General features: G+C 47.9%; 1 protein-coding gene across 1 annotated transcript in view; it reads left to right on the top strand.

Annotated features, from left to right (window-relative positions):
- Nucleotides 1-295: 295 nt before the first annotated feature.
- The window catches only part of PRMT8 (protein arginine methyltransferase 8), a 91,740-nt gene continuing 77,987 nt past the window's right edge, over nucleotides 296-14,048 (top strand). Inside the window, exon 1 of the mRNA XM_004438756.3 lies at nucleotides 296-370. Coding sequence (XP_004438813.1) covers nucleotides 296-370 — 75 coding nt within the window. The remainder of the gene's footprint in view (nucleotides 371-14,048) is intronic.

The following is a 14,048-nucleotide window of genomic DNA, read 5'->3' as shown; positions in this document are numbered from 1 at the left end:
GCTTAGCCCGCAGCGCGGGTGGAGAGGGGCGGGGAGGGGGTCGGGCGCGCGAGAACAACTTGAAACTGTGTGAAGGAATCCGAAGCAGATGAGAAGGAAGGAAAATAAAACAAAGTGGAGACTGCAGAAAAGGCTCAACCGTGGTCGATTGTATCGGCTGACGCTCCAGCGGAGGGGCTGGGTTCGGTTTTTTTTTTTTTTTTTTCCTCCCATTCTCTTTCTCTCTCTCTTTTAAAGCTACACCAGCTCTCTCTTTCTCTACTATCTCTGTATCACCAAACCCTTGCTGGCTCTTATGGGCATGAAACACTCCTCCCGCTGCCTGCTCCTAAGGAGGAAAATGGCGGAGAACGCAGCCGAGAACACCGAGGTAAGGAGGAGAGGGGGCCGGGGCTCCCCGGCGACCCCAGCACCCACCCCGGACCACCGCGCCGCCGCCGCTGTCGCTGCTGCCGCCGCCGCCGCCGCCGCTCAGCACCTAGTGCCAAACTTTCCCCAGCCATCCCGCTTGCTTCTGCCGGCCGTGTGTGTGTGTGTGTGTGTGTGTGTGTGTGTGTGTGTGTGTGTTGAGGTGGGGGGAAGACAGTGCATGTCTCAGGTCCCCTCCCTCTTGAAAATGCAAAAGAGTCGCTCTCACCCCATCTTTCTCTCCTACCACCCGCTGCTCGCTTCTCTTTCCCCGAAGTCCCAAACCCTGGGCAGCCGCGCTCCCTTGCCCTCTCCTCTGGACTCCGTTAGGGTTCCAGAATCCCGGCTTTGTGCAGAGCTGGGACGGGTGATCCCGGGGCCAGGTCTGCTCCCTGCAGTGCCTTGACCGTCTCGGGCCGCTGCCTCGGCTTTACCCTTCAAGCTCGAGTCTGTCCCCGAGCTCTCGGTCCCCGCAGCACCGCGGAGAGCTCCCGGCCGCCGGGGCCAAGCCGAGCAGGTGGTGAGATTGGGGCACCACCAACAGACCCTCCCGTTCAGACCGGGCCGGGGAGAGGAGAGGTCTGCCATCCTCGAACGCTAGAGCCGTCTCGGCGGCGCTAAACTGGGGGAGGGAGCACTAGCCGCGGCCACCTTCAGGACCAGGGACAGCGCCCGCTCCTGCCGCAGCCGGGCTCACGAGGGTGGTGGGGGCTGCGCGCCGCCGGCTGCAGCGAGAAACCGGTTTGCAGCCACCCGTCCCGCAGCAGCTCTTGAGGAGGTCGCTCTAGCTCCGCAAATTGCGCTCTTGCCCTCCACCTTCGGCAGCCCAGTAGCTGCCCTTTCTCTACCCTCGAGTTGGCCCCGAGCCGCAAAGAGCCCTGCTGGGTTTTGCGTCCCAACACTCGAGGCTGTGTTTCCCGGCCTGGCACTGACCCTGCTGTGTTACGACTGCACTAGTCCGCAGGCTCTGGGCACCTGTAGTCACGAAGGAGATCAGCGTGGGCAGCCCCCTTACCTTCCTGAAGAAACGGTCCGCTGAGATGGGGGCGGAGTGGGGTATGTGTGTGAAGATCATCCCTTACTCGGTGGCAGGAAAAAGACACAGAGCGAACTCCGGGCTCTATTAATAGCCGGTGTCTGGTGGGGCTGCCGTGCATTTCACATATGGTTACCCATATGCAGCGTGGGGCGGGGATGGAGGTGTGGCGCGGGGCTTGTCCCTCTGTCTTGCCGGAACGCAAAAAGGTGCAGAGACCCTGCCTGATCTTCTTCCCTCCGGGTCTTAACTGCAGCTAACCCCTACCCTACAGCGTAGGCAGCAAAGCTTTTTAAATCCCCATTCTCGGAGAGACTAGAAGCAGCGTGCATCTGGCAACTGTCGATTTCAAAACAAACACGCTCTGGGGCTTGAAAACAGTGGGACATTCAGTAGCTAATGCCATCTCCTTGAGTTAGGGCAAAGCCTGCACGCGCGGTCCCCTCACCGCTCCCTCTTTCCACCCCCCACCCGAGAGCAGACATTCAGAATGATGTGTAGTGCAAGGCGCCTAGCCTCACAGCAGAGAGCTAGCCTTACCAATCCCCCGGCCCTCCTCCCTCTGATCGCCCACCCGCGAGAGGGGTTTCTAAAAATAGCTCAGAGTCAAGGCTGTACTTGTGTAAAGTGTTGCACTAGCGGGCACGTAGCAGTCCTTGCAGCCAGGTGGCTGGAGCGCTGGAAACAAGAAATAACCCGCTCCCCCCCGCCCCCCGCCCCGCACTCGGTTTCTAAAATAAAGTTTTCGCTGGTCTCTAGCTGCCCAACCCCAGCTGTTCCGCGAGGTCTGCATGCAGACCCCCGCCAGGTTTCGCAGTGTGCAGCGGCGGCGGCGGAGCTCTCCACCTCGGCCAGGGTTAAAGGCGTCCGGAGCAGGCAGAGCGAGGCGCGCCAGGCTATTTTTACTTGCTTCCCCCGCGGCTCCGCGTTCCCCCCTCTCAGCAGTTGCACATGCCAGCTCTGCTCAAGGCATCAATGAAAACAGCAGTAGAGGCGGCCGAGCTCCTGCTAGCAAAAGAAAAAAAAAACAAAAAAACAAAAAAACCCGCGTCGCACGCCCGGCACAAAGGCGGCAGCGGGGAAGGCCTGATCCAGCTGGGGCTCCTGGGAGCGGAGTGAGTCCGGGGCTTTAGTTCTTAGCACGTCCTCTTGAGAAGGGGAGGAACTCACATTTGGTCAAACGTGCCCGATGGAGGCATCCAGGCAGCATGACAATCGCTTGGTTTTCCTCCAGGAACTGGCTGTTTTCAGAATGAGCCAGGACTAGAACAATACTTCCAAAAGCCGGGTCCTGTGGGTTTGCCACATTTCTGGTGGGAGAGAGAGGCAAGGATGCCTCTGTGGGGTGTGTGTCTGTGTGTGTGTGTACGTGAGTGTTCATGGTGATCGTGGTCTTTGTTCATAATTCAACATGTCTTTATCAAACACTAACTCTGTGCCAGGAATAATTAGGTACCTTCATCCAAAGGTGAAGACAACCAGGCCCCTGCCCTCAAGGAACCCACTGTCTGGTGGACAGTAGTGCCAGATAATCTGTAGCACCTTTTCCTGCCTTTTGTTGGTGGTGTTTGCCAGTGCTTTATCTCATTTCATTCTCACAAGAACCCTGTGAGATGAGCAGAGGTTAGTATTCATTTCTTATCCTCATTTTGGAGGTGAGGACATCGGGGCTGAGAGGTCCAGCAATTTCTGAAAGTCGCCTGTTTGACTAGGTCAGCCTTGGAACACAGATTGCCCCACTTCTGATTCATTGCCCTTTGCCCTAAGCTTGCTACTTCTAAAAGGATGCCGTGTGTGGATGGGAGCAGGTGAGGAGTGGGAAGGAGAGGGATACTTTGGAAGGGAGAGATGCAATGTTGGAGGTAGGCAAGGATGATGGAGAAGGTCTTCTTTCACTAGGTAAAGACAGGGAAAATTATTCCAATCGTTAGGCAGGAAGGAGAAAGTGGAGCATGAAACTACTTATACCATGAGCAGAGTCTCCCTCAACAAGTGAAGTTTGGAGCAAGGTCGTGGGGTCAGGCACACAGCCGTGGTGGGCACGGTGGCCCTGGAGGCCCTGAGAGCACTCTTCAGCCACGTTGACCTCAGTCCCCTTGTGTGTTATTAGAGCGGTTACCTTGCGGTACAGGGTGGGACAGAAGGAGGTGCTGGGACAGCCCGGCACACGGTAAGCACGGCGATGTCGGCTCCATTTACCCTTTCTCCGGGTCCCTCAGAGTCCTCTCCTCCTCAGCTAAGGGCATCACTGCTCCCCGTCAGCCTTTTCTCCTTCTCCCCTGCTCCCACGTATCATCAGAAACCTTCTGATGTGGCCTTCTGCAATGTCTGCCAAGCCTCCAGTCCATCCTCCTTTTCAGCCCACTATCGTCCTCACCTCTGCCCTTGCTAAGGCAGCAGCGTCTCAGCTGTTGGTCCTCTTCTCTAATCCAGCCTCTTTATCACTACTTGATGGGCTCTCGGAAGCACAAATCTGCTCATGATCAGACATCTCTTTAAAAATGTACCATCTTGCCCTATTGCCTACAGGATACAGGATAGAGCCCAATTTCCTTGGCATCGTGTACAAGGCCCTTTAATTCCTGCCCCCTGCAATTCTCTGTACAAACCACTGACTTCCTGCTAAATGCTTTTGTGCGTACTGTTGCCTCTACCTCTGCTCCTCTTTTCCCTCTTCTTCTCTTTGGAAAAAAAAAAATCCTCCTGCAAGACCCAACTCAAAGGTCACTTCCTCTGGGTACCCTTCCCAGATCTGCCATTTATCCCCCGCCCCCGGGAGAGTGCTTGCTCCTTCTCCTTCTCATGTGTTCCTAATGCGTGTCTCTCACTTTTCCTATTACAAGATAATTGGTTTTTTATATATCTATTTCTCCAGTTAGATAATGAACTTTTTTTTGGTATACTCTGTTCTTAACACTGTCCCTGACACACAGTAAATAATAAATGGGAATAATAAATGTTGACTGAATTGATTCATGTGATTATGACAAGCTCATGAGCCTTCTGGTTTTTAGTCACTCATGACTTTCTGGAAATTGGGCTTCCTATCTCCCACCCCTGCTACACTATGTCATTGTGGACCTTTAAAACTCAAAATGAGTGAACATTCTGGGAATCAAGGTGCTCCAGCAACTCAAAGCACGGGTCCATTTTGTTTATGCGTGTACCTATTCACTATTCGGTAATTGCTGACTCTTCCTCTGGGTGCTCATCTGAGCAGCAGATAAATGGATTAATCACGATGCCCACTTGTAAACTCTGGGGGATAATGGACCCTTCTGAGCTGCTGCTGGCTGTACTGAGTCTTGGTGAAAGCCTGATGCATTATTTATGGTGATGACTCCCTGATTGGGGCTTTAGTTCCTCAAAGCAGAGCCCCCAGGAGTGAGAAAACAATTTTAGCAAGAGTCATTTTGGAGACTGTTTTTTTTTTTTCCAGTGAAGTTATTTTTTTTCTTTTTTTTATTGATGTTTTAATAGTTTTTAACATTGTGAAATTTTGGGTTGTACATTTTTGTTTGTCCATCACCATATATATGACTCCCTTCACCCCTTGTGCCCACCCCCATTGCCCCTGGTAACCACAATACAGTTTTCTCTGTCCATGTGTTGGTTTATATTCCACATAGGAGTGAGATCATACAGTGTTTGTCTTTCTCCTTCTGGCTTACTTCACTTAACATAATACCCTCCAGGCCCATCCATGTCGTTGCAAATGGGATGATTTTGTCTTTTTTTATGGCTGAGTAGTATTCCATTGTATATATAAGCCACATTTTTTTAATCCAATTGTCAGTCGAGGGACACTTAGGTTGCTTCCACTTCTTGGCTATGGTGAATAACGCTGCAATGAACATAGGGGTGCATAAGCCTCTTTGGATTGTTGATTTCAGGTTCGTTGGATAGATTCCCAGTAGTGGGATGGCTGGGTCATAGGGCATCTCTATTTTTAATTCTTTGAGGAATCTCCATACCGTTTTCCATAGAGGCTGCACCAGTTTGCATTCCCACCAGCTGTGTATGAGGGTTCCTGTTTCTCCACATCCTTTCCAACACTTGTTGTTTTTTGTCTTGGTGATTATAGCCATTCTAACGGGCGTGAGGTGATATCTTAGTGTTGTTTTGATTTGCATTTCCCTGATGATTAGTGATGTTGAACATCTTTTCAAGTGCCTATTGGCCATCTGTATAGCTTCTTTGGAGAAGTGTCTCTTATTTCCTCTGCCCATTTTTTTTTTTTTATTCTAAACTTTTTTTTTTTATTGATGTTTTAATGGTTTCTAACATTGTGATATTTTGGGTTGTACATTTTTGTTTGTCCATCACCACATATATGACTCCCTTCACCCCTTGTGCCCACCCCCCACCCCCACTGCCCTGGTAACCACAGTCCAGTTTTCTCTGTCCATGTGTTGGTTTATATTCCACATATGAGTGAGATCATACAGTGTTTGTCTTTCTCTTTCTGGCTTATTTCACTTAACATAATACGCTCCAGGCCCATCCATGTTGTTGCAAATGGGACGATTTTGTCTTTTTTTATGGCTGAGTAGTATTCCATTGTATATATATACCACATTTTCTTAATCCAATCGTCAGTCGAGGGACACTTAGGTTGCTTCCACTTCTTGGTTATGGTGAATAATGCTGCAATGAACATAGGGGTGCATAAGCCTCTTTGGATTGTTGATTTCAGGTGTGTTGGATAGATTCCCAGTAGTGGGATGGCTGGATCATAGGGCATCTCTATTTTTAATTCTTTGAGGAATCTCCATACCGTTTTCCATAGAGGCTGCACCAAATTGCATTCCCACCAGCTGTGTATGAGGGTTCCTGTTTCTCCACATCCTCTCCAACATTTTTTGTTTTTTGTCTTGGTGATTATAGCCATTCTAACAGGCGTGAGGTGGTATCTTAGTGTTGTTTTGATTTGCATTTCCCTGATGATTAGTGATGTTGAGCATCTTTTCATGTGCCTATTGGCCATCTGTATATCTTCCTTGGAGAAGTGTCTGTTCATTTCCTCTGCCCATTTTTTGATCGGGTTGTTTGTTTTTTTGTTGTTCAATTGTGTGAGTTCTTTATATATTATGGAGATCAACCCCTTGTCAGATGTATGTTTTGCAAATATTCTCTCCCAGCTGGTTGGTTGTTTGTTCATCTTGATTCTGGTTTCATTTGTCTTATAAAAGCTCTTTAATCTGATAAAGTCCCACTTGTTTATTTTTTCTTTAGTTTCCCTAATCTGGGTAGGCATGTCATCCGAAAAGATTCCTTTAAAACCAATGTCAAATAGTGTGTTGCCTATATTTTCTTCTATGAGTTTTATAGTTTCAGGTCTCACCTTCAGGTCTTTGATCAATTTTGAGTTAATTTTTGTGAATGGCGATAGCACATGGTCCACTTTCATTCTTTTGCATGTGGCTGTCCAGTTTTCCCAACACCATTTATTGAAGAGACTTTCCTTTCTCCATTGCATGTTCTTAGCACCTTTGTCGAAAATTAGCTGTCCGTATATGTGTGGTTTTATTTCTGGGCTTTCATCCTCTGCCCATTTTTTGATCGAGTTGTTTGTTTTTTTGTTGTTCAGTTGTGTGAGTTCTTTATATATTATGGAGATCAACCGATTGTCAGATGTATGTTTTTCAAATATTCTCTCCCAGCTGGTGGGTTGTCTGTTCATCTTGATTCTGGTTTCGTTTGTCTTATAGAAGTTCTTTAATCTGATAAAGTGGAGACTGTTTTTTGAATGTTCTATTGACTTATTGGCCCAGGGAGAGAGAATAATTATGGGCTGGGAAAAATCCTACCATAGGACAGCAGGGTGGGGTGCCAAGTGAGCACTGCCCTATGAGTTAGGGGAGAACCGTGCTGACTTCTGATACGGTGTACGGTGGTGGTTTTGGTTAATGTATCCTTCTCCTCAGGAAGTCCCTTTCAGCTAAAGTGTGTGGTCTTACAGCACAAAGGTCAGGGGATTGAGGAGGAAGAGGGCAAGAGGAGGCAGGACCCAGGCCCACTTCTCCGACGGTCCTCATCCATGTCTTTTTCTGAAGAGGGTGGGGGCTAACTGACCATGTAGGCTCTGGGGCCAAACGATCTGGATTTACTCTGAACTTAGTAGATGTGCTGTTATGTTCACCAAGTTGCTCAGCCTCTCTGGGCTTCATAAGGTTGTTGTGATGATTAAATGAATTAATTCATGCACAGAGTTGAGAACATGGTGAGTGCTCAGTAAGCATTTATGATTATTATCCTGCTAGATTTTAGGAGTCTTGCCAAAAAAGTGCAGACTGGATGAACTCTCCCAATTCCTTGTTTCTCCAGCTGAAATGATCCATAAACCACAGTCCACATCAATTTTTTCTCCCTTAGCAAATGCTGATTTCAGCCCTTAAGGGAGCTCAGCAGAATTAAGACGATACCCACTTCTTTTTCCTCCCTGGGAAAGTTGGCTTTTCAGAGCGTCCTAAATAGGCTTTTGGCTGGTAAAGAGGGTGAAACACAACACTCCTGTCTCCAATTCAGGAGTGGGTTTCATTTCCTCCTCTGCTAACTGCGATGTGAAGTGATTATCACATTCCAGCGTGGAACATGCAGAAATCTGTAAAGACAGTACTTACACCTTGGAGTCTACTGTGCCAGCAGGGAAAAATGGGCAGCACGACAATATGTGAACTGCCAAGGTAACTGGAAGCAGGATGGCGTTGTTGTGTGAAAAGCAGGTGGTGGTGTACTGCTGCGAACGGACGTGGTGAAAGAGAGCACAGGAAGGAAGCGACCTTCGAAAGTCCCTCTGCCCGTGCCCTGATGCTGAGTGCACTCACCCAGCCGGGACATGCAGCTGGCCCCTTGGTCTCTTGTTACCAAGCCTCAGAGAAGGTGATTTCCCGGAACTCCTCATGCATCTCAGTGGTCAGGAAGTTCTTCCTTAAGACTGAGCTCAGTGTCTCCTATTGCAATCCCGGTCATCTTTGCTTATGTTATCCTAACATGAAATGAAAACTGGCTGATCGTCTTTGCATTTGGGGCAGTCTCACCCTCTTTACTAGTTTTTGTTTCAAGTGATTCCACCCCTTTCTCTGATATTCTGGAATTAGCCTCCTAATAGGAATGGCCAGGAGAGGAGTGTTTGGGAAGATTTGCTTCTCCAATGTTATCTGGCCCACTGGACATTTCACACATCAAATGGCTTTTCTACTTCACATGTTATTAGAATTCCCTCAAGCATCACAGCTTTCCCCAGGTTTGTAATGAGTGACCCATAGGTAAAGATCTCTTTTTAAAGTGTAATTTTATAAGAGCAAACAGCTTGATGTGCACATTTTCATAGTCATAGAATCTTAGAGCCGGATGGAAACTCAAATCGTTTAAAGTAAGAGATGGAAAAACTTGCCCAACATCACAGGGCTCTTCAGTGTCAGTGTTGAGACCACGTTTACTCCCAGGTCAACGCCGTTTATACCTCCTTCAAATGTAGCATCTGATTTCTTGTTTTTATTGTTTTGTGCTAATTTTCTAGTATACCCTGAAATGTAATATCTAAAGCCAATGTTTCCCTACATAAGACCTAAGAATTGTGCGTAACAAGATCTCCTTTCTTTTTGTATGATGCTTAAAATGCTTTGACATACATCATCTTGTTTAATGTATGTCATCATATTTTATATGCATACATTACATAACGTACGCCATACATAACACCATGAGTTTCATGTTATCCGCATTGTACAGATGAAGAAACTGAAGCATAGAAAGTTAGTGTTACTTGCCCAAGATCCCACAACAGTAAGTGATGGAGCTGGGATTCAAACTCTGGTTTTCTAGCCACCGAGACCCATGATTTTCCATTCTAGCAGGCTGTGAAGGCATCAGACGGACCAGAGTAGAAACATAAAATATGAAGAGAAGGAATCTTTTCCTGCCTCCGCCACCACCCTGCCATCCTCACTTTCACAGTCCTCGATGCTATGCCCTGTGGGTGGTAGGGACCTGGTATATAACTTGTGGCTGGGACAATCCTCATTCCACACCACCTACTCGTCTAAGATATCCCTATGCCTGGAGTCCTCGCTGGTGGGCCAGGGAAAAACTCTCATCTAACAAAGTACACCTCTTTGGAAGCTAGACCCAAGGCCATCGTATTAAACCTGGACTCTCATCCAGCTTCTTGCTTGGGATGAAATGAATAGCAAAGACTTCAGAACGGGAACTTTGTTTTTTAAAATTTATCTTTGTAGTCTTATCTCCTGTATTTGTTTTCTAGGGCTGTTGTAACAAAATGCCACACACTGGGTGTCTTAAAACAACAGAAATTTGTTCTTTCACAGTTCTGAAGGCTAAGAGTCTGAAATCCAGGTGTTAGCCGGGTTGGTTCCTTCTGGAGGTTCTTAGGGATAATTTGTTCCTTGCCTCTTTCCTAGCGTCTAGTGGTTGCCAATCGGCGTTCCTTGGCTTGTAGATGTGTCGCTGCAATCTCTGCCTCTGTCTTCACATGGCCTTCTCCCCTGTGTGTGTGTCTCTCTCTCTTCCTCTTATGAGGACACCAGTCCTGCTGGATTAGAGCCCGCTCTAATCCAGTATGACTTCATCTCAACTTGATTACATCTGCAAAGATTTTATTTCCAAATGAAGTCATATTCATGATAACAAGAATTAGGACTTCAACACATCTTTAGGGGGGACTTGATACAACCCACAACATCATCCAACACAGTGCCCACACATAGTAGGTCTGAGTTGAAAATGACTGACAGATGACTGAATGGATACGGATGTAGGCATTAGAAAAGTTGCAAAGTCAATGAAGATACTCTCCCTTCTTTAAGTCTCTTTCCTGCTGCTCATTGAGCTGTGCACCTTGCCTGCTAGCTTCCCGTCATCTTTATCATGCCTTCTTTCCTTGAGCAGTAGCGATAATGATAACAAGAGCTACCATTTTAATATCGATATCATGTGTTGGGCACAGTGTTAAGTGCTATGTAAGCTTTGCCTTATTTAATTTAAACATTACAAAGCAACTCTTCTTAGTCCCATTTTGCAGTTGAAGAAATGGAAACTTGCAGTGGTTGATCATCTTGACCAAGATAATCCAGCTAGTCAGTAGCAGAATTGGAATGCTCTCAGAGTTGGCATGTGCTCTGCTGTTGACTTGGGCCTCTCTCCCCTTCTGTTATCCACACCCCCAACCAGAAGCTGGTCCTCGTCTTTGCCCTACACCAGCTCCCACCCACTGGGAGCTTAGGGAGATCTGGGAAGGAAATGATAAACTTCATGCATGGGAAAGGGCCTGTCAGCTATAACAGGCTCCATGTGTTCAATCCCATCATCCTCCTGGGGAATTTGCTTTGTCGTTGCCAGAGCAGTTATTTTAGTCATAGAATTGTGAGCCTATTACTAGCTTCTTTGAAGGGCTGTTCTGGAGGGCAGGAGGGATAAAGACTTTCTCGGCATCTTCCAAACAATTAAACCATGTGGCCACTGACTTCTCGGCCTGAGGCAGTTTTGTGTGGAGGTGAAGTGCGCAGACTCTGGGCTGCGGATGCCTGAGTTCAGAGCTCAGCTCCGCTGCTCACCAGCTTGCACAAGTTCTGCAGTCATCCGCGCCTTGGCTTCATCATCTATGATATGGTAAAAGCGCTTTATCCCATTGAGTTATTGTGAGGATTAACGAGTTATTTCACATAAAGCACACATAAAGCCTGGCACACGGTGAATGCTCAAGAAAGATCAGTTTTTATTGTAATCTGGGCTGATCCAGTGGAGGGCCTTTACTGGTGACATTATGGAGTCAGTGCCAGCAGAGCAGGAGAAGAGCAGCTGAGGGAGGGCCTCTTCGATTCAGCTCATTGAATCACTGATTCAATCATTCTCAGGTCTGCCAGCCAGAGCCACAAAGACCGCTGAAGACAGGGCTCACCGCCTGCCCAGGGGCACCCTAGTCCCCATGTGAAATGCCCCCGTTACAGGAGGGATGGGCTTCTCTGTGACCCACAGGCTGGTCTACATACAACCCCCCCAAGCTCACACTCAGCTCTGGGATCTAGAACTCAGGTGTTTGACAACATCTAAAGAATAGGACTGAAACCTCCCCCAGTCTCTACAAGTGTGACAGAAACAGAGGACTGGAGAGCACTGATCATATGAGCCTGCAGGCCTCCTGAGGGAAGGGCCGGCATCTCCACCTTCTCTGTGCCCCCACAAGCCTTGCTGCTAGAGTGGGTGTGAGTCCTGCATATTGATTACTGGATTGATTGGTGACTTTTTCCCATGTTTCTACTGAGAGAAACTGAGGCGTGGGGAAGGAGAGAGAGGGACAGAGATATGGCCCAGGCTCACGTGGCAAAATAGATGTTTAATTACCAGGTTGAACTCCCTGCCCTCTTGGCCATGAATCCAGTAGAATACATTCACTGCGTGAGGCCTGACCTTAGGGTGGAACAGCTAAGACCCAGTCAGGCTAATGCCACTATCAAGGGAGTGGCTAAGAGCAAATTCATCAATTAGGGCCCCATCTGTAGCTCTAGCGTGAAAGATAATCTCTTGTTAGCTCAAGTAAAGTAAAGTGGTGGCCTTTCCAGCCTGGGCCCGCTGGAAAACGAAAGCCTGCAATTCCCACAGATGTGTTAAACTCAAGGACTTCGTCTCTCCCTGACAAGCAGTTATGACAGCAGTTCTCTAAGGAGGCTCGATCAGAGAATCCCACAAAATGATTACAGCCCATCACAAGTGTGCATAGATCCTAATTAAGGAAGTTCTCTATCAACGTGCATTTGTTCAGCCCTTGCCTTCAGGTACACAGTAGGAACTCGATGAATATTTATGGAATGCATAAAGGAAAAAAGCTGTATATCACGCACATGCCATGCCAACTTCCTTTTGTTAAAATCGCTCTCCACGCCTCCTCCTCCAGAGTTACAGCTGCTGCCCCAGTGTGGTGCAGGGGAGAGTTTTGGAGTCAGACCTGAGTTTGTGTCTCATTTTCATCCCTGTGGGATTATTAAACCCATTTTCTAAGGTAGCCATGAGGATTACATTTGATCATGGGATAAGACACAAAAAAGAAGCTTGACGAATGTTTTCTTCTTTTTCCTCCTGTTGTAACTTTAAGTTTATTCACCCAGGTTTTGTTTTGTTTTTAGGGGGAAAATTTACAGTTCAAAGTGGGAGCAGTCGCTTGGAGTGTTCAGTGCGAGGGTGTGTGTGTGTTGACGTGTGGGGCGGGTGCATACATCTGAGTCTGTAGGTCCCTTATGCAGAAGCACATGCTCATCCTCTCACATGCTTATCCAATGTGGCTCGCAATTCACAACAGGTGATACATAAGGGGTACATTTAACTGCTAGCCTGGAGCTTTTGAGCTGGACGCTGGGTCTGAGGACCCGACAGGAGGGAACGTGTGTGTGGGATTCATGTTGGGGTGAAGCCAAGTGTGGGAATATGGAGGCAGGGTCTTGTGGAGACAGAGCTGAGTTTCAGAGGCAGGAAGGTTATGCAGCCCTGCGTTGGCAGCTGGCGTGCAACATTTATGGACGCTGCGGTTTTCCTTGGGGCTGGGTTCCAGGCTGCCTTCTCCTTCTCTACATCCTCTCTCCAGGCCATCTCATTCCCTCTCTTGACTTCGTCACTAATTTATATGCTGATGATTCTTAGACTACGAGCTGTGGCCCACAGATCTCTCTTCTGAGCATGGACCTGTATACCTGACTGCCTACGGGACACCTCCACTCAGGTGTCTCACAGGTGCTCAAACTCAGGGTCCTCCTGGAATATCATCTCTTCCCATCAATCTGCCTCTCTCCTGTGATCCTCATCTGACTTAGTGTTAAGTCACCAAAGCCACAAGCCCAGAATCCCCTCTCTCCTTTCTCCACAGTGAGGCCTAATGATTCTACATTTCACAGGTTCGTTCTCTTTGTCTTGAATTTGTCCTTCTCTTTCTGGGCCCACTTTTGTCGTCTGGGTCATGGGCCCCTGTCTCTTGCCTGGATCTCTGCCGTTACCTCCTGGATGCTCTCCACACATCCTCCCTTTCCTTGCTTTGATCTGTTCTCGTAGCAGCGTGAATGCACCTTCTAAGGTGGAAATCTGATTATACTTCTCCCCTCCTTAAACCCCTTCAGTGGCTTTTCCATTATCCTTAGGAGAAAGATGCCCTCTCCTTACCATGGCTTATAAGGTTCTGCACGATCACGCCCCTGAGCCCTTTTCCACCCTCATTTCTTATGAGTCCTTCCCTTCCCCTCCACCTATACACTACTGCTTCCCTCCCCTCATCACCTAGGTACCTCCTACTCATCCTTCAGGTCTCAGCTTAGATGTCACCTTTTCCAGGAAGGCTTCCCTGATACCATCCCCATATCCAAGTCTGGCTTAGTTCTCCCTCCTCTGTGATCCTATAGCAGCTGTGCACCCTCTGTCATGGTACCTATCATACTGTACTTTATTTGCTGATTTCCTTGTCTATAAGTCCACTATAAATGTTGTGAGAGCAGGGCTCTGTCTGTGCTGCTCACCATCGAATCCCAGACCTACCACAGTGCCTGGTACCTATTACAGGTTTAAAACCATTTGTTCAATGAATGATCATTGCTACATGTACCTT

This window comes from Ceratotherium simum, chromosome 17, assembly GCF_057802395.1.
Source record: "Ceratotherium simum simum isolate JZ-2026a chromosome 17, ASM5780239v1, whole genome shotgun sequence".
Taxonomy (NCBI): Eukaryota; Metazoa; Chordata; class Mammalia; order Perissodactyla; family Rhinocerotidae; genus Ceratotherium; species Ceratotherium simum.
The sequence above is the reverse complement of the archived record's forward strand: the minus strand, read 5'-3'. Positions and strand labels throughout refer to the sequence as shown.